The sequence below is a fragment of the Rhinatrema bivittatum genome, chromosome 2 (genome assembly GCF_901001135.1).
Source record: "Rhinatrema bivittatum chromosome 2, aRhiBiv1.1, whole genome shotgun sequence".
Classification (NCBI taxonomy): Eukaryota; Metazoa; Chordata; class Amphibia; order Gymnophiona; family Rhinatrematidae; genus Rhinatrema; species Rhinatrema bivittatum.
In genome coordinates, this window is record NC_042616.1 from 52,223,717 (window position 1) to 52,244,524 (window position 20,808).

General features: G+C 49.2%; 1 protein-coding gene across 1 annotated transcript in view; it reads left to right on the forward strand.

The window, feature by feature from the left end:
- LOC115083210 (SCO-spondin-like) overlaps positions 1–20,808 on the forward strand; it is a 508,366-nt gene that overhangs the window by 485,630 nt on the left and 1,928 nt on the right. The window contains exons 108-111 of the mRNA XM_029587016.1: positions 2,252–2,463; positions 4,467–4,562; positions 7,061–7,121; positions 15,058–15,188. Coding sequence (XP_029442876.1) covers positions 2,252–2,463; positions 4,467–4,562; positions 7,061–7,121; positions 15,058–15,188 — 500 coding nt within the window. The remainder of the gene's footprint in view (positions 1–2,251; positions 2,464–4,466; positions 4,563–7,060; positions 7,122–15,057; positions 15,189–20,808) is intronic.

Sequence of the window (20,808 nt, forward strand, 5' to 3'; positions counted from 1 at the left end):
TTCTTTCAGTTATTTGTCCTGTCATTTTTTTCACCCTCAGGGAGATTTCCAAAACTGTTTCACCAGTGCCTGTAGTTGAAATGTTAGCCTGTGAGATTCTGACCTTTTCCTTCTGCTTATTGTGACCCTATGACTCTCCATCACAAGTTTTAGACAGCTCCAGCTGCTGTCCAGATGTCTCCTGGAATTTCTCCAAATTAGAGTCAATAGGGCATTTAAGATTCCCATGGCCAGAACTGCAAGCAGGCCAAGGCAGCAGAGGATTCTGGGTCAATCATAGTCTCCATGTTGGTCTCAGACTCAGGCACACATATCACATTATATATCCAAAATAGTCTACCATTCAGAGTACAACATGTCAGAACAGAATTAACTCTAAACTAGAATTACAATAATGAAAAAAGCACTACAGTACCTAGAATGAAACAAAATGTAAACCCTTACCTAAGGGAGGGTCACATGAATAACGCACCTCACAGCTGTATGATTTAGAATGGGCATGCGTAACATGCCAACACAATTAAAGTTCTCCCAGGGATAGGATGTACAGGTTGGAGCAGAAAAAAATGAAATAGCAGAAAAAAACAAAATATTACTATTACAAGTAATATAAGCAAAATCAGTACATGCGCATCTACATCACACATTTACACTTTTATACTCTATAGGAGACAATCCCATTATAGCAAAATAAAAATGTATTAGGTTTGGAAAAGACAGAAAAATTAGCTTTTTGGTAACATATAACCAGAAATCCACAAACCCCCACCCTTTCTCTCAGTTCTCAGTTCTAGCAAATTAAGAGGTTCCGAAAATCTCCATCTAAATTCTGACCAGAATATTAGCATATGATTTCTCATTTCAATTCACATGATCGTCAGATACACTAGACAAGAGGAATGTCTCTGCAGTCCAGTTGGGTGATGAATGCGGTTCAAGATGCTTGGGAATTGACTTCCAGCATGTCACATGGACCTGGGAATCAAATTTAGCCTCATAGAGAAACTGTCCAAAACCTCACAAATTAAAATTAAAAATTACTTCTCTGTTCTGAATAAAATCATGCAAATCTTCAACATTCCCTAAAATGAAGTTTTCCTCATACTAAGGGTGTGTAAAGACCAACCTGTTCAAAAAGCTAGAAAATAAACCAAAATGTTTCTAAAAATCACCTTAATTACCCTTACTAAAAAACAGCTGAGGGGGGATATGATAGAGGTCTTTAAAATCATGAGAGGTCTAGAATGGGTAAATGTGAATCAGTTGTTTACTCTTTCGGATAATAGAAGGACTAGGAGGCACTCCATGAAGTTAGCAATGCACAATTAAACTCTGGAATTTGTTGCCAGGGAATGTGGTTAGTGCAGTTAGTGTAGCTGGGGTTAAAAAAGGTTTGGATACGTTCTTGGAGAAGTCCATTACCTGCTTTTAATCAAGTTAACTTGGAAAATAGTCACTGCTATTACTAGCATCAGTAGCATGGGATATACTTCGTTTTTGGGTACTTACCAGGTACTTGTAGCCTGGATTGGCCACTGTTGGAAACAGGATGCTGGGCTTGGTCCAGTATGGCAATTTCTTATGTTTTTATGTTCTTATGACTATGTGTATGTGGTGAGGTTGATGCAGCCTATGGGGTGAGCTCCATAGGCCATCTACGTCAGCTGGCGGAGGTTATCTGGCAGGAGACTGATCTAGGGCTTCAACTTCACCAGCCCCTTTTCCCACAGGTTGAGCTCTTGGGTTCCAGGGGCTGGCAGGAATTAGGCAAGAGTCTCTTAGAGAATGACATAGGTGATAGTCCAGAACCAGGCAGGGATCAGAGGCAGGTAGTAAGCAAGGGAGGTCAATGTCCAGGCGTCAATCCAATGGTCAATCTGAAGAGGAGACAAGGATGAGGCAGGAGGGACTGACACAGTAGGATGGGCAGGAAGGCAAGAGGTGCTGAATATAATGAGGCTGGGCAGGCTAGAAAAACAAGGCAAGGCTGGGCTGGGTTGGACGAGGCAGGACAGGCTGGAGCGATGAGGCAAGACTGATCTGGATGAGGTAAAGCAGGCTAGAGAGACGAGGGCCCCAACTGTGCAGTTTTGAAATACTGCATGTTTATATTTAGCATCAGGGAAAATGTTTCCCTATGATTAAATTGTACTGGTTGAAAATCGAACAGGAGGAAGTCCAGGTTTGCATCTCCTGATTCCTTTCCTCCTTGGATGTGTGCTGATGTAACATCTCTTGCTTGTGTTCCCAGAGTGTCCGCAGGGCGAGCGCTGGAGGAGACCCTCACCAGATGTGCTGTTCTGTGAGCGGACGTGTCGGGAGATCTATGATGATCCCCAAAGGAACTGCAGCTCAGGAAAAGCTCAGGGCTGCGTGTGTGAGGCTGGGCGCTATCGGAGTGTGAGTGGGCCGTGTGTCACTGCCGCTCATTGTGAGTGCATGCAGGGTGACCACATCTATCTGGTAAGGATTTAGGTTCACATATCCCTTTGTCCATGTCTGTATGGTGTGAACAGACCTAGACAGGCTATTCATCTAGACAGGGTACCTAATCTGCTGGAGTGATGCTAGTGTGTGTTTGGCAAGGCTGTGCCATCCTACTGTGCCCCAGAAAAGTCCAGGGAATCTCTCTCACCTATCTGTGTAGTATATAACATCCAGACATGATATGTAAGCCCCAATGTGAGCCTTGGTGTGACTGTGATCTCTCCTGTTTGCTTTGATGCTGGAGTCAGCCTTAGTGAGACTGTGATCTTTCCTTTTTGCTCCATATTCCAATGTCAGCTCCAGTTATATTCCCTCTAGTTTTTTTGTGGGCTGTTCGTACAAAAAATTCTTGTGTGCAACATAGTGTGCAGATCTGTGCATGGTGTTCTTTGAAAGACCATTCCATTTTCCTTTTCTTGTGCATGCTGTATTTTCCTTGTTTCACGACCTGTGTTCATGTACACGGCTTACAGGGAATATTGGCTCCGATGTAACTCTGATCTTTCCTTTCTGCTTCGTATCCTGGCCAGACCCCTGACGTGACTGTGATATCTCCTGTTTGCTGTTTATCTCAATGTGAACCCCGGTGTGACTGTGGTCTCTAGAGCCCCAATGTGACTGTTATCTCTGCTGTTTGCTGTTTATCCCCGTGTGAAATCCAGTGTGACACTAATCTCTCCTCTTTGCTGGTTATCCCAGTGTGAGCTCCAGTGTGACTATGATCGCTAGGGATGTGAATCGTGTCCTCGATCGTCTTAACGATCGATTTCGGCTGGGAGGGGGAGGGAATCGTATTGTTGCCGTTTGGGGGGGTAAAATATCGTGAAAAATCGTGAAAAATCGAAAAATCGAAAAATCGCAAAACCGGCACATTAAAACCCCCTAAAACCCACCCCAGACCCTTTAAATTAAATCCCCCACCCTCCCGAACCCCCCCCAAATGACTTAAATAACCTGCGGGTCCAGCGGCGGTCCGGAACGGCAGCGGTCTGGAACGGGCTCCTGCTCCTCAATCTTGTTGTCTTCAGCCGGCGCCATTTTCCAAAATGGTGCCGAAAAATGGCGGCGGCCATAGACGAACACGATTGGACGGCAGGAGGTCCTTCCGGACCCCCGCTGGACTTTTGGCAAGTCTCGTGGGGGTCAGGAGGCCCCCCACAAGCTGGCCAAAAGTTCCTGGAGGTCCAGCGGGGGTCAGGGAGCGATTTCCCACCGCGAATCGTTTTCGTATGGAAAATGGCGCCGGCAGGAGATCGACTGCAGGAGGTCGTTCAGCGAGGGTTCCGGCGCCTCGCTGAACAACCTCCTGCAGTCGATCTCCTGCCGGCGCCATTTTCCGTACGAAAACGATTTGCGGCGGGAAATCGCTCCCTGACCCCCGCTGGACCTCCAGGAACTTTTGGCCAGCTTGTGGGGGGCCTCCTGACCCCCACGAGACTTGCCAAAAGTCCAGCGGGGGTCCGGAAGGACCTCCTGCCGTCCAATCGTGTTCGTCTATGGCCGCCGCCATTTTTCGGCGCCATTTTGGAAAATGGCGCCGGCTGAAGACAACAAGATTCAGGAGCAGGAGCCCATTCCGGACCGCTGCCGTTCCGGACCGCCGCTGGACCCGCAGGTTATTTAAGTCATTGGGGGGGGGTTCGGGAGGGTGGGGGATTTAATTTAAAGGGTCGGGGGTGGGTTTTAGGGGGTTTTAGTGTGCCGGCTCCGATTCTAACGATTTATAACGATAAATCGTTAGAATCTCTATTGTATTGTGTTCCATAACGGTTTAAGACGATATTAAAATTATCGGACGATAATTTTAATCGTCCTAAAACGATTCACATCCCTAATGATCGCTCCTGTTTGCTGGTTGTCGCTGTGAAGTCCAGTGTGACGGCGATCTCTCCTGTATGCTCCGTATCCCAGTGTGACTGTGAAGTCTCCTCTTTGTTCTGTATCCTGGCATGAGCATGTTCTCTTTCTTTGCTCTCTAGCCTGGCGTGGAGTGGCAGGAGGGATGTGAGACATGTCACTGCATGAACGGGATGAAAGTCTGCACTGCGGGTTGCCCTCCTCTCTACTGCATCGAGGTAAAAAAAACAAACAAAAAACAGACCCTGATGGCATTTGACCATCGTTCAGAAAGATCTCCTCACACTTGCACTCCTCACACCCCACCTGACAGACTGCCCTTTATAGTCATCTAACCTCTTACACTGATTCTGTAACCCTTCCTGTCACTGGCTGACCTGCTGTACTCACTGTCTGGCTGTGGTAATGACCCCCTGACCTGTAACACTTCCTGTCACTGACTGACCTGCTGTACTCACTGTCTGGCTGTGGTAATGACCCCCTGACCTGTAACACTTCCTGTCACTGACTGACCTGCTGTACTCACTGTCTGGCTGTGGTAATGACCCCCTGACCTGTAACACTTTCTGTCACTGGCTGACCTGCTGTAGTCGCAACACTGACTTGTGACTCTCTCTTAATTTATTTATTTATTTTTATATAGCGACACTCGATCTGACATATCGCATCTGATGGGTGAGGGTCAGAAGTCTGACCCTCACGCCAACCATGTAAAACTCCTGCTGAACTCTCCATGTACAGTAATAACCCTGAACCCATGAGTGGGGTATTAATAATTTCTTTTATGGAGTTTATTAAAAAACTCTTCCCTTTCATCCCGACCCCTGTGACATAGAACTGATAGATGACTGCACTGACAGGGATAGAATCACACTGGCCTTCTGTCATTGGTCTCTGGCAGTGACACGTGCACAGCTCTGACACGCATATCATTATCACGTGCACAGCTCTGACACGGATATCATTATCAGAGAACAGACTGATCCAACTAACTCCATTAAGATTATCGTCAGTGGTAATTTACTAAAAAAAAAAAATACCAGGTTAAGGCCATTGGTGACCTCCACCTTCCTCTCTGCAATGAGGAAAAGGAAGCCAGAGGTCAGGGACCTGGCCTGACCTGGCAGAAAATCAGCACTGTCTATTGCAAGAGGTGGGGACAGGGGTGTGGAGGAGCAGGAAAAATGATCCAGCTGTAATTATAGGCTGGCGTAAATTGAAGTCCTCAGAGATGGGAGGGGCCGTGCCTTCAGTCTCACGCCGGTCATCTGGTATTCAATAGACGATTGTAGTCGCCGTGTGAAGGACCCTACAAAATCAGAGCCCCCAAAACTGGAGCATGACTAGTAGATCTGGGAGATACGGTGGATGGATGTTTCCCCTGGATCACCCACAGGGAGCTAACCAGGGGTGCAGGAGAGAGTTAAACGTGAGGGTCTGCTGTCCCTCTTCACTTTAATCCACTGTGTCGTCTTGTGATACACCTTTTAGAGGATCATTTCCATAGGTGAAAGGGTCTGACTGAAAATGGACCTCCTTGAATGTCGCTGAAAGTGCAGGCATGCTGCATAGCATGCAAACTTTTATCCCTGTTAAAAAGAGGCATTCTCAGAGGATGGTTGGGTCGGAGAAGGAAAACAGTGCGCGCACATTCAGCTTTCAGATGGGAGCGCACTATTATGCCCTCCCCGTCAGCTGCCCACAAAAATAGCACATACAAATTACACGGATGCTTTTAACGTGCGCACTTTGTACTTGCAAATTTCCAGATAGCAAAAATTGTGGGTAGTTTTCCTTTGAAAATTTGCTGGAGGAGAGAGAGAGAGAAGTTGGTAGGGATGAGCTGAGGAAGAGGTAGAGAGAGATTGGTGGAGATGAGCCGGGTGTGAGAGAAAGAGATAGGCAAGGAAGGGATAAGGAGAGAAGGAATTGGTGGAGATGGGATGAAGAAGTGATAGAGATTGGTGGGGATGAGCCGGGTGTGAGAGAAAGAGATCGGCAGAAAGGGATGAGAGAGAGTGAGAGCTTAGTGTGGACAGGCTTGGGAAGAGGGAGAAAGAGAGTGGTAGGAATTCACTGGAGGAGAGAGATTGGTGAGGACGAGATGGGGAGAAAGAGGGAGATTGATAGGGATAGAGGCTGGTGTGGACAGGCTAGGTGGAGAGAGAGAGATTAGTGGGGATGGACTAGGGGGAGAAAGAAAGGGAGAGACTGGTTGGGAGTGGCTAGGGGAAAGAGAAAGAGAGGCTGTTAGGGATAGGCTTTGGGATGAGTGGAGAGATAGTGATGTGGATGGACTTGGGGGTCCCCAAACCTACTGGAGGTTGATGAGGGATCCACACAGCCAAAAAAAAAAAAGGTTGGGAACCCCTGGCCTAGAGGCCGGAATAAGAGGGCTGGAAAACAGGAGACCTTGGTCCAAACCCCACTTTGCCACCAATACTCTTTATGATTTTATGCAAGTCATATGAATCTCACTGCCTAAGGTTAGACTGTAAGTTCTCTGGGTCAGGAACTGGGATTCCTTGTGCCTGTATGTAATCTGCTAGTAATTTAGGGTGCTGCTTAAGTGCCAAAATAATAATAATAATAGTGTTCAGGGGAGCCACAGAGAGTTTGTTAAGAGGGACAGAATGGAGAAGAGGAAGGGGGAAGTCAGGTCTTGAAATTCGGTTCCTTCAGATGGCCTCATTTTTCTGTATGTACCTCTGCTCAGGGTGAAGTGAAGGTGCAGGAGCCGGGCAGCTGCTGTCCCGTGTGCAGGAGAGAAGTTCCAGGTAAGGGACGGCAGAATGTAAAGGGGCCATGCGTCGTCCTCTTGGCACTGAGAGTGTTAACGCCTTCTGTTCCCGGCACTTGGCTTGATTGAAAAATCGGTGTCTGCAGAGAAATGGCAAAACCCGCTAAGCACAGGCTCAGCGGGAGAGCAACGGGGGGAGGTGGGCACACAGGCTCCATTTGAATTAAGCAATCATCTGTCCAGCTAGGAGAGAGAGGCACCGCTGCCTTGCCCTGAGAGCTGGATCCAGGTAGGTACAGTTGGAAACCCTCCATTCCCTGCTCGTGCCCAGATCAGTCCAGACCAGGGGCGGATTGGCCTATCGGGGGATCGGGCATCCCCCGGTGGGCCGGTCGTGTTAGTCATGTGGTCTGCCGTGCGCGGCCGTGACAGAGCTGCGCTCGGCAGACCACGTGGTATCTCCTGGGCCGGCTCGGGCGGCGAATCCCCGGGCCGGTCTTCATCAGAAATCCGCCGCTGGTCCAGACTCCTGGGTTTTGTCTCCCTGCCAGCAGATGGAGACAGAGAAAGTTTCACCGACACTGTTCATAACCCACTGTGCCACCTGCAGTCCCTCAGTATGTCTCTGTCTCCAGCAGATGGTAGATGGTGTAAAACCTGCAGTCTGGAGAGAGAGGGGAAAAAAAAGATTAAAAGACAAAATTTCTGGCTCCTCCCAGGGGTTTGTGAGGTTCTGGTGGCGCTGTCCCTCTGGTTTGAGGTGGAGGAGCAGGCGGTTGGCGACCCTTCTGATAGGTCAGTCCGGAGGTCCGTGGGGTGCACATCTGGTGGTCCAGATCCCTCATCCTCCATGAGACAGCGGTGGGATCTGCTGGCAATTCTGCACTTCAAGCCGAGTGGAGCAGGGAAGTATCTCTTTTGGTGTTATGTATGTGGACCCTTGAGCCGGTAGAAGGTAGATGGAACTACTAAAGGAAAATCCCTTAGAATTATCTCCAGCCGGAATGCAGACAACACCAATAGCTTAGACAGGAAACCTCACCTTACTATCCCACGTTCCCTGCAGGTTGAACCTTTGGGTACCAGAGCCAGTAGGACTTACCAGAAAGTCTTTTAGCAGAAAAGAGTCCAGGAAAGATCTAAGTCAAGATTGGTGATATTAGGGTTAATAGTAGTCTGATGATCCAGGCAGACGGTTAAGGCATAAATCACTGAGGTAGCTATGACTCCAGATGTAACCATAGAAAAATAGAACTTTATTCTTTTAAAACCTCAGCCAAATATACAGTCCAGAGAAATGCACGCTTTCTGGGACCACAGGCAATGAGACTGAAGGGAAAAAAACACAGCAGAAAACAAAATAATAAAAACAGGAATCCACCGGAGAAAACCCTGACAGTTGCTTACTCTAAGCAGACTCATTGCCAAAGCAACCAGAGACGCTGACATCGGCCTTACCCGTTCCCCGTGTGATGACGTCATCCGGAACGTGATGACGTCATCCGGAACGTGATGACGTTGTCAGCTGCTGCTCGCGCCTGCGTCCAGTAAAAAAGATCCACAGGCAAATGATCCGCCTCGGCCCGCCAGCCCGCGACGCTGCTAACACCCGCCAGCGCCCCCTTCCCGGAGCTAGGGTCGCGACGGCTCGAGCCACGCCACCCGCCTTGAAGGAGCGACAATCCGCCACGACCCGAAACAGCGCCCCACCCCCTTCCGTCTCGAAAAAGCACCGAGACCGGGGACCGCGACCAGACTTGTGACTAAAAGAGACCGGGGAATGCGAGTAGGCCCGAGACCAGTATTAACATTTATACGGTTTGTCCTGGGCTGGGTTGCTAAAGTTTGATGAAAGGAGACAAATATAGCCATGTGGCCTGCGCGCCTGGAACCTGAACCTCTGCACCAAAGGAAAGTATTGGTTTCTATGTATCTTTATTTGTTCTCAGAGAGTGGACAAAAAAAAAAAAAAAGAGGGAGCAAGGACTCTGTGCAACATGGAGGTTCAAGGGGGGGAAAGCTTTGTTAGCAGCTCAGGGATGGGGTTTTTCAGCAGCTTCTCTGCCTGCAGAGGAGAGTGGGTGTTGGCTCTGTGGCACTTAAGGACTATTCCCCTGCCGTTGAGGTGCTGGTGGTGCCTCAGGTGCGGGGAGGAACAGCAGGTGCTTGCGGCCAAAGCGGCATGGCGTTCGGGGGTCTGCGTCGAGCATGACCGCACCGGTAGAACAAGCCTTGCAGGTGACGGGCTCTAGCGCAGAAATGGCAGCCATTTTCGATTCCCTAGCAGCGTCGGTGGGAGAGGCAGGGGAATCCCCTGCTCGGCTGTCACCAGTGGTTCCCTGTCCGGCAGAGGTGCAGAGAGACACTTACACTGAGGAGGAGTCTCTGGTTCAGGTAGAGGTCTCCTACCGGTTTTAATCTGCTTATGAACAAAGCATGCTTAGAGGGATTCAGTCCTCACTCTCTCTCCGTTTGTGTCAGTGCTGTTTAGAAGCTCAAAGTGATTTGAATGCTACAGCTTTTGCTCATGTTGTGACATCCCCTCGGCCTATGGTGTTACTGGAGGGGAGTGGAGTGGAGTGGGAGGCAAGGCAATGGTCAGTTCTCCTCCTTTCTTGTTCCTGAGGGCAGAAGCTTCCGCGAGAGAGAGAAGTTGGAAAGAGCAAGTTTGGGCCTATGGACTCCGGTATAGATCCATCCTACTTCTCCTGGGTGGAATGTTTCCAGGGCCTGCAGAACTTTCTGCAGGGGTGCCCAGCAAAGGCAAAATAACCTACTATGTAGGGATTGTGTGCTCGGGCCTCCCATTTGTCAGTATGGTGGGCAAATGCTGCAGGGAGGCTGTCCCTGGTAATGTTCAAGGGGATGTGGATCATGTGACATTGGAGGATTCCAATGGGGAATTGGCTTTTTCACCTCTAGAAGAGGGAGAAATTGCATATGATTGAGAGCCGCTTCAGACTCTGCTCTGATTTCTTTATTTTTTCACAGAGATGTCTTGCTGAGTTTGTTGGCTCGGACTCTGAACACACTTAGTGTGGTCTGAGGTCAATTTTTAGTTAAACATCCTCTTTGTTTTCCCTCCATATCCAATTCAAGAGATATTGGATTTAAAGAAGGTAAACTCTGAGGTCCGTCATAGTGGCAGTACGCAAGGCAGACTTCTTGGCCTCTCTCACCTTGATTGAGGTGTATCTGCACATAGCGATCATAGCCTTCAGCTGGTGATGACTCCATGTATCTTCATCAAGGTGATGGCGGTGAGGGCGGCTGTGTTGGTCTATCTATATCTGGATTACTGGCTCATTCATGCAAAATCAGATGACCTCTGTTGACAATCAGTACAAAAGATACCGATACTCTTGAAGACTCTAGGATGGTTGGTGAACCTAGCAACAAACCATTTAGTTCTCTTACAAAGTCTGGAGTATCTGGGAGCTCAGTTCGACACACTAGCAGAGAGAGTGTTTCTCATCAAGAGAGATTGCTGAAATTGTAGAGTCAGAATAGGCTTCTGCTAGAGCTTTCGATGCCCAGGGTCTGGGACTATTTAAGGGTCCTGAGTTCTATGGCATCGACATTGGAATTAATGCATAAGGCGCTTGCACATATACGGCTTCTGCAGGGGGCTCTTATTTCCCACTGGAATCTGTTATTGGAAAAGTTTTATCTTCCTCTTCCATTAGAGAGGGAAGCCAGGGACAGTCTATCGTAGTGGCTTACTTACACCAATCTCGAGCGTGGTGTGGAATTGGAGATTCCAAATTGGATAATAGTCACCACCGTTGCATGCCTCTCCGGACAGCGGGCGCTGTGTCAAGATCAGTCAGTACAGACCCAGTGGTTGAAACAGGAGGCCTCATTGCCTATCAATCAGTTTGAGACGAGAGTGGTGCATTTGCATTGCATGCCTGTCTGCCAAGGCTATGTGGCCATCCAGTATGGATCCTATTGGACAATGCGGTGATGGTGGACTACATCAACTATCAAGGTTGAATCAAGAATCAGGCAGTGTTTCAAGAGGCCCCAGAGTTGATACTCCAGGAAGAGTAGCACTTGGAGGGGCTGGCCGATTCTCACATCGCCAGAGTGAACAACATTTACATGGATTTTATCAGTTGGATAAAGTTAGACCCCAGGGAATGGGAGCTGTCGGAGGCAGCGATGTGTCTCATTCATGGAAAATGGAGATACCAAAGAGAACACCAAAGTGTTGTGATTTTACAGCCATTGGACAGAACATGGTACAAAGGATTCAGAGCTCTGATGATGCCGTGGGCTCGAGGGATTCTTCTTTGTCTTCCCTCCCATGGCCTCTGGTGGACAAGGGATTAAAATGAATAGAGAAACATCTGGGCAACGTGATTCAGGTAGCTCCAGAATGGCCATATTGACCATGCTTCCCAGACTTGATCAATATGGCCATAGCGAAGACTCTGAGGTTCGGACATTGGTCAACTGTTTTCCACTAGGGCCCAATATTTTTTGGTTAGGCGGCTCATTTCTGTCTTGTGGCTTTGATTCTGAGAGGAGATGTCTGAGATGGAGGGGTTATTTCCACTTTATTGCAGGCTACGTGATCTTCTACATCCTTGAAGTATGTGCAAATTTGGAGGATCTAAGAGTGCTGGTCTGCTGTTGACGGCATGCAGCCTCAGTCTGTTCAGGCTATGGTGTCACATATTTTGGCTTTTCTGGTCAAGAGACTGGCTTTTAACTCTCTAAGAGTCCAGGTAGCAACACTAGGTTGTCTCCGGGTAAGGTACAAAGGTATCCACTGTCCACACATCCGGATGTTATAGGGTTCCTTCATGGAGCTAAGAACTTGCTTCCTCAGGTGCGGAACATTTGTCCATCTTGGAATCTGAATCTAATCCTTAGAGGATTGGATGAGACTCGGTTTGAACCACTAAACAGAGTTACTGTTAAGGACATGACTCTTAAAGTGATTTTCTTGGTGGCTGTTCAGTCAGGAGAATTTCAGAGCTCCTGGCGCTGTCGTGTCAAGATCCCTTCCTACGGATGTCTGATTCAGGGGTATCTTTATGTATGGTGCCTTCTTTTCTGCCTGAGGTAGTCTTGGTGTTTCATCTTAGTTAGACAGTAGAGCTTCCAACTTTAAAGGATTTGGATTCCTATATGCCTCATGTGGAGAAGTTTAGGCTCTTAGATCGGAGGCATGCATTATTGAGGTATCTAAAGGTCACTTATGATATTCGTAGATTGGATCACCTCTTTGTACTGTGAAGTGGTCCAAAGAAGGGAAATAAGTTGTCTAAAGCTACAATTGTGTGGTGCCTGAAGGAAACGATCGAACTGACTTACATTTCTAAAGGGCACCCTCTGCCAGGGGTTTTAGTGGCATACTTGACGCATTCTCATGTGACTTTCTGAGCTGAGTCACAAGAGGCATCTCTGAATGAAATTTGCTGGGCAGCTACTGGGAAGTCATTGCACACTTTTGCTAGGCATTATCGCTTGGATTTGGGGGATCCAGCTTCCATGTGTTTTAGTTAGAGTGTTCTACAAGCGGAATTGTCCAGGTCTCACCCAAATTAAGGGGAGCTTAGGTACATCCCATGACTCTGGACTGATCTGGGTACATACAGTGAAAGGAAAATTGGTTCTTTCCTGCCTTTTCATTCCTGTAGTACCACAGATCAGTCCAGAGACCCATCCATTTACTGGGGGAGGGGGAGGGGAGAGTACGCTGCTCATACTGTTGCTTTGTATATAGTGCAAGTTATTGGACGTTTTTCAATGCTGATTGCTTATGTTAAATTTGGGAAATGAGTTTTCCATTGTCTTTTTGGGCAACTTCACCTTCTTCCGGCTCGTTGGAGGGGAGCAAGTTTGCTTATAAGTTTGCTTAGAAATTTAAGGTTTTTGCTGTCATCTTGACTTATGTACAGGTCAATACTGAGGGACTACAAGTGGCACACTGGGTTATGTACAGAGTGAGTGAAACTTCCTCTGTCTCCATCTGCTGGCAGGGAAGCAAAACCCAGGAGTCTAGACTGATCTGTGGTACTACAGGAACGAAACTTAGCAGGTAAGAACCAATTTTCCTTTCATGATGGTCCCATATGTGGAACATTCCTCAGTTCCTGCTGGGGAGGTTAGTAAGCAGAGTCCTAATGACAGGATTTTTGCTGTCACTGTACAGTCCTAGACACTCCTCCTGGCATTCAGAAATGTGTGGAGGAGAAGGGATCATGCAGGGATATACAGCAGGAAGATGCACTAGCTTAGGGTAACTTTGATGGGTTCTCAGGGTCCCACTGACAGGATTCTTGCTGTCCTGGCATTCAGAGGTGTGAGGGAAACAGAATCCCATCCCTTGATCAGCCTCTAACACCTTGGCGGGGTCAGGGAGAGATTTTTAGGGTAGAATGCTATTGGCTAACACTGCTCAAGCCTTTATACTGTAGTTGCATTACACAAAAGCAAGCCAAGGCCCTGGGAACTAGAAGGGAGAACATCGCAAAATCGGAGTTTTATCAAGAAAATTCAGAAGGCAACATCAAACTATTGTTCTTACTTGTACACAGCCCTAAAGTATTTACATAGCTCCTAGCAGCCAACCACATACCCATCCAACATGTAATATGCATCAACCACTCAAATACCTATGTAATACAGACCAGTCAGCCAAATAGCCATGTACTTCTCATCACCCACTAATGCAGCACTAACCATCCTCCCAAATAACCCTACAGTTCCACCCAAAATACCCATGCAGTACTTTAGCAACAAGCCAAAATACCTGCCTCCCATGGGTATTGATCCATCATGCAGTCATAACACCCATGGCAGCATATAGGGACTCATACTGTAACACTGTGTACTGCAGAGCGGTAGATCAGGGTTTGGATTCCTTTGCCCTTTGAATCATCCGGGGCAGGGCATGGCACAGAGGTTGTGCCCCCAGGCCTGGAGAGGGAGCTTCTACTATGGTAGCCCCTGCTGGCCAATGACTAGTGCTGAGGGTGCATTTCACAGGGAGGCAGCCCTTGAGACAGCAAAGAGTCTGGGGTCACCCACACTAGCCTTGTGGGTAGGGGAAGGGAGAACAAGAGGGAGCATGGAGGAAAGAAAGCAACAGAGACAGCATAAAAACAAAATTGGTGCATGTGATGTTTGCAGTTACTTCACACACATACCCCGACATTAATGCTTTGCTCTGTATATTAAGGACTCTCCTTCACAAAGGATGTTATTCCTAGCCCCATCAAATCCTGTCATGTATATTGTCTCTTCTCATATATTAAGGGTTTACGTTCCAGAGCTGAGCTGTCTTCTTTTCCCAGATTGTATGATAACAGGAATATGGTGACGTTTCCCCTGAGGCCAGGGTTCCCAAACCTGTTTTGGTGACCCCATAGCCAGTTGAGTTTTGTAGAATGTGCCGAGATCAGTTTTAACAGATTAACAGATTTATTACATGCTATAATATAATCCCTAAGAATGGCATTAAAAAATCATTACATTACAATCAGTATACATCTCTGTGAATATATAATATTACCAAACATTTCATAATACAAAAGTATAAATAAATCATTTCTGATTATCTCAAACTGAGCAGTTGGTGTAGATGGGCAGACTAATAGGTCATATGGTCTTTTTTCTGCCGTCATGTTTCTCTGTTTCTAGAATCATAAATTTAAAAAAAGCAATTAAATCATTCAATATACATAAAACAGAGCAACTGCAAACCTGCAGCTATAGCAGAATTAGATACTATCCAGGAACAATAGTCAACCAGAGCTTACCCTTTTCATTATCATAAAACGTCACAATAATTAGAATAGCCCCAAAATATGTCAACCAATATTGGCTACAGTCCTATTAAAATTTCTGGCCTAGGTACATCACCAGGACAGGTTTGGGAAGCCCTTCCCTAAAGGGATGGTTGGCCAAGCTGTGAAGGATATCGTAGGGACTCAATCTAATTTTTCCTCTGAACACAGAAGAGCCCCTGTCCGAGTGTCAGCGTCTCACCGAGCTCAGAAACATCACCAAGGGGAGCTGTCACCTGGCTCAGGTGGAGGTGAGCTACTGCAGCGGAAGGTGTGTGTCCCGGACCAACGTCATCCCTGAGGTAAGGGCAGGAGGAGCAGGTGCTGCTCTCACACACAGCGCTTTCTCAGAGATCTTCACTCTCGCCACAGCTCCTTCAAGTCGGATTCTTCACCCTCTTTTCAAATCCCTGCCCTCCAACACCCCTTCCTATCTCAGCCCTCCTCTCTCCCAGCCTGTGTTCCTCTCCTGCTCCCTGCACCCACCCCCACACCCACCTTTCAGTGCACTCTGTTTCTGCACCTCCCTTCTGCTCATTAAGACTGTCTCTGTTAGGAATTGTGGACCCTTGGCCCGAGGTGGGTTGGACCCCCACAGGTCCCCACCGTCGGGAGGCGAGGCCGGCCGGGAACAGAGACAAGCTGGAACTTCGCCTGTACCGACCCTCATTCCCCACAGGTTGAGCTCTTGGGTGCCGGGGCCGGCAGGACTCAGGAGCGCCCCTGTGTGGCTGGTCCCGGAGAGGGTAGGCGAGTGGGTGCAGAGAGTGTCGGAGAAGTTAGGCACAGTTCGAGACAGGAGCACTCTCAGAGGGAGGAGGAGAAAAAGTCTCAGGGAGTGCAAGGCCACTGCAGCTCTGAAGGGAGTAGAGCCGGACCTCGTGGGTTATGGCTTCCGGATGAGGAGGTGCAGGTGCAGAGACACGAACTGTAGTATGCTGAGAAGGGCTGAGCGGGGAACCCACTGAAGCTGATGTCTGGAGAGTAGCTGGGCGGGGGAGTGCCCCGAGGAACGGGGCGCCGAGGCACAGTCTGGTGGAGTACTCTGCTGAGCCTGGTCTTGAAGAGAACAGGCACTATAGTAAACCACAAGGAGAAGTGCCGTGGGGGTCCCAAGGAGCAGAGGGCACTGCGGAAGGGATTCACAAGTAAGGTGGCGTTGAGCCTGGCCCCGAGGAGCGGGAAGCGCTGAGAGAGAGTCCAGGTGAAGTGGCACTGAGCCTGGCCCCGAGGAGCGGGAAGTGCTGAGAGAGAGTCCAGGTGAAGTAGCACTGAGCCAGGGCCTGCAAAGCGGGAAGCGCAGATGCAGGAACTCAGAAGGAGAAGCGCAGAGATCCGAAGGCAGGAACAACTGGTCCGTGGAAAGGAACTGGCACCTAGAAGGAACCAAGGAACTCATTGCCAAGTCGGTTAGTGGTGGCTTGGAGGTGAAGCTTAAGTACTCCGGGCCAGTGATGTCATCAGGGCAGACAGATGGCATGTGCGCCTAGAGGGGCCCAGGATCGGAACGCCGGTCGGCGGCATCCCAGCCGCCATGTGGAGTGCAGGGAGCCAGAAGGAATGCAGCGACAGCAGCTGGCCACCGCCGCGAGTGTACCGGGGGTAGAGAACCAGGCATGACATGACGTGAATTGAGCCTGCCGTGGGCAGCCATGGCCGACGGTCATAACAGTCTCGCACTGCGCTACTTCCAAGGAGCCTCCTGTTAGGGCCCCGGTGCAAGGGCTGCAAACTGCAACCTCCAGTACATGTCTCTGTGCTTTCCCCTGCTGCCTCACGTCCCCTAGAGGTGGAACCACAAACTTTCTGTATCTGTTTCTTTGTGTTCCTTGTATAATGTTGCAAGCTTGCCTGTTGACATCTTGTTTTATCAACCTCCTTCCCAATGGCGCTGTATTTTCCCTCTCCCGTGCAGTGCTGTGTTTTCCCTGTATGTACCCAGATCAGTCCAGACTCCTGGGTTTTGCTTCCCTTCCAGCAGATGGAGACAGAGAATTGCTCACAGCCACCGGCACATAACCCAATGTGTAGCACCTGCAGTCCTTCAGTATTTCTCTGTCTCCAGCAGATGGAGGAGGTGCAAAACCTGCAGTTCTGAACCTCAAATAAAAAGAGACATTTTTTTCTTCAGAGAAGATTTCCCTCTTAGGAGGTTGGCAGGTCCTGGTGGGCCATCCCCCTGGTTATAGAGGTGGACAAGTAGAGTTGGAAACCCTAAATTTGCTCTTGCTAGCACTCCGGAGGTGAAAGTTGGTGGTCCAGTTCCCTCACCTGCCAAATTTCAGATAAGGCTGTTCTTTCTCTCTTGTCTGTCTTGCTGATTTTTGCTGTAAAGTTAAAAAAAAAAAATAGAAAAGTAAGGTGTTTAGAGGCAAGGATCGCACCAACTTATTTCTGTTTTCCCCGGTACTGGTGGTGCAGGGAGGCAGCCTGGGGAATCAATATACTTTCTTTCAGCTCTCCCGGTGGGTTTTTTTTTCCCCGTTCGGGTGTCTGTTGTATGGTCGGTGTGGTGCCCAGGCATGCTGAAAAGAGTCCAATGCTCCATGTGTGGCCACAACTCCACACGCCTGTCACATGCTGTTCGATGTTCCCGGTGCACCTCTGCAGGGGAAGGCGCATCAGCATCCCCTGCGCAGCGTTGGTCTGGTGAGCCAAAAGCCAAGCGGCGCAAGGCCGATGATCTGTTCCACTTGAGCGCGGGAACAGTGGCCATTTTGGAAAAATTTTCGGCTAAGTAATAGCTTGCAGCAGGGGGAGGGGATCTCCCACCCATTCTTTCTCTCTCCGATTTAATTCCTGAGGAAGCCCGGGGAGCCCACGGGTGGCAGTCGGAGGAGGACTTAGACCCTCCGGAGGAGGATTCTGAGAGTTTCTCTCCTTTTTTTTTGCCTGAATTTGTGGTATTGATGCATAAGGCTTTTTTAGCCCACCAGGCCACAGGGCAGCCCTCACGCAAGCACAGGGCAGCTGGACCTCCATCCAGAAACAGGTCCAAGTTTTCTGGGACCTCAGGGGCCATGAGGATTCGGCAGGACCATGGTCATCTGGCATTGAGGGCCACTGAGGAGGCTTCCTCAGAAGATTCTGATCGAGGATTATCACAGGGGGATGGTGCTGCAGACACTGATCCTGATCGGGGTTTGCAGCATCTAGCCAAGGAGCCAGGAAAGGTTCCAACGATGGACAGAGATGATCCCAAGGTGCTTTGTCTTTTCAGAAGGAGGAGATGGGTCCCCTGATACTGTATGTCCTGGTGAAGTTAGGTATAGCGACTCCTCATGAGGAATCGGACCAGGAGGAAGTGGATCAGGTCATGACAGGCTTGTGGGGTCCTGCCAAGACTTTTCCATTTCATAAGTTGTTGAAACGGTGGTCAGGTAGTGGGATACTCTGGAGACTGGCCTTAACGTGAGCCAGGCTATGGATAAGTTGTATCCGTTGCCCGAGGATACAACTTATCCTCGGGCAACGAGGATAAGTTGTATCCTCGTTGCCTGCGGGTTCTGAAGGTGGAAGAGAACGACCATTCCAGTGGTGGGGGTCGCGGCTGTGAAGGATGTGCAAGACAAGAAGCTGGAAGTGCATCTTAAGAAGATATTTGAGGTGTCATCCAGGAGGCTGTCTGCAGTAGTTTTATGCTTCGAGCATCACTGCAGTGGGTGCAGCAGTTACAGAAAAACAGAAGTATGTCACCCTCGGAGTCTCAGTGGGTGGAGCACCTGGAAGCCTCAGTCGCTTATAGCGCGGATGCCTCATATGACCTCATTTGCACTTCTTCCAGAATGATGATATCCGCAGTCTGTGCCAGGAGACTTCTTTGATTGCAGAATTGGTTGGCGGATGTCTCCTTGAAGTCTGTGCTTGAAGCATTGCTATTCAAGGGCAAGCTTCTCTTTGGCGAGGACCTGGAGCAGCTGATAAAACTTTTGGGTGAGAGTAAAGTTCACAAATTGCCGAAAGACAAGCCCAAGGGGCCCAAGAGGTCTCTTCCAGTATGCTCTCGGCATTGTGGCCAGAGGTGTTTTTGGCAGAGCCCCAACTACTGGGCAGAGGCAGGCCTCAAGGAGGTCACAGTCATGGAACTAGTCCTTTCACGCTCATAGAGCGGGCAGGGAGGTCACCAGCCAGAGTTCAGGCTGGCTAAGCCTTCACAATGAAGCGAGGCAGACCCACTCCTCCATCCCAGTGATAGAAGTCCGTCTCACTCATTTTTCGAGGAGTGGGCCAAGATCATGTCAGACTGGAGGGTTCTAAGCATGTGTTGTGACCACGACCTTTGGATCCTGTTGTGGGCATGGCCCACAGCCAGTGATAATTGCACGGAGGTGCAGTCGCTAGCTCATGGGAGAGCATGAGCCCCTGAACCATGGCACGACTCAGGGAGGAGCCTCAAGGCACCCGTGGGAGGTGAGAACATGCAAACACGGGTGGCGCAGGAACAAAGCAGGACTGGAACTAAGGCAAGGAACTTTGAACAGTAACGCTGGACCTACACGCACCAAATGAGGCCCAGCAACGCAATGCTGGTCTCAGGAGTAGCCCTCCGGCCACTCGGAAGCCCTTCCGGACTCGCCGCTTGGGAAAGATGAGTGCATGAGGCCAGACGGAGGCTGAGGACTTGGAACTTGGAAGGACTCAGACGAGGACTTGGAACTTGGAAGGTACAGGTGGGCACTGTCCCTCAGGGTGCCCTACACAATCCCCCATGGGCTGGTCATGGACCACCCTGAATGCTTGCATGCCCTACACAACCTGGGAAGGCTAGACCACACGGGAGCAAGACAAGCGCCAGAAGGGTATCCAACCAAACGAGGCTCCTATGACTGGAAACAGGAACTGGATCTATACGGATTTACCCTTGGGATGGCCATCTGGAGGACTTGAAGAGCTGGAAGACTTGGAACTTGGAAGACTCGGAACAGGACTTGGAACATGAGGAATTCAGGAACATCAGGACTTCAGGAAACGGAACGAAACCTGTGGAACATCAGGACCAAGGACATCTGGAACATCAGGACATCTGGAACAAAAACAAGGCAACGAAGGAGCTCCGATGAGGAACGCAACCAGGAACATTAAGATATGGAATGAAGAACCATCTTAGACACATGAAGACCACAGAGGACCTGGACCGGCAAGGAAGAACATGGACACCCATGGATTTCGATCCGAAGGCCCTGAGGGACAGGAACTGAGAACAATTTCCAAGATAGATACTATGGAGCCGAGGACCTGCAAGTAATCCCAGATCTTAGGGAGATGGGCCTGCAAGAGGCTCCAAATCTGAGACTGCAACTTGAGCATACGCTCCTCTGTGAGAAAAACCTTCCCCACTCGGGTATCGAAACGCACCCCCAGAAAACTCAAGACTTGCGAGGGGAGAAGTTAGCTCTTGCATATTGAGCCTCCACAGCTTGCCTGCATAAGTCTTGTGACTGCCCGAATCAGTCAATTGTCCAGATACAGGTGTACCAAAAAGCCCTCCTCCCTGAGGGCTGTCGCCACCACTATCATCATCTTGGTGAAGATCCGCGGAGCTGTCGATAAACTGAACGCAAGGACGCAAAATTGAAAATGCTCTCCTAGGATCATGAACTGGAGAAATCACTGATGGCCCAGATGGATCCTGATATGCAGATATACCTTCATCAGATCCAAGTACACCAGGAACTCTTCTCTTTGTACCGCCACGATGTATGCACATTGCGAACAGCATGCACACTTTTACCCTATGATGGATTGGGAGGGGGAGGAGCAATAATCACTGCCCCTTGCTGTCTCTCCCTATCTCTCACCGCCCCATGCCACCTCTCCCTGGCTCTGTCTGCCTCTCACTGCCCCTTGCTGTCTCTCCCTATCTCTCACCGCCCCTTCACCTCTCCCCAGCTCTGCCTGCCTCTCACTGCCCTTGCTGTCTCT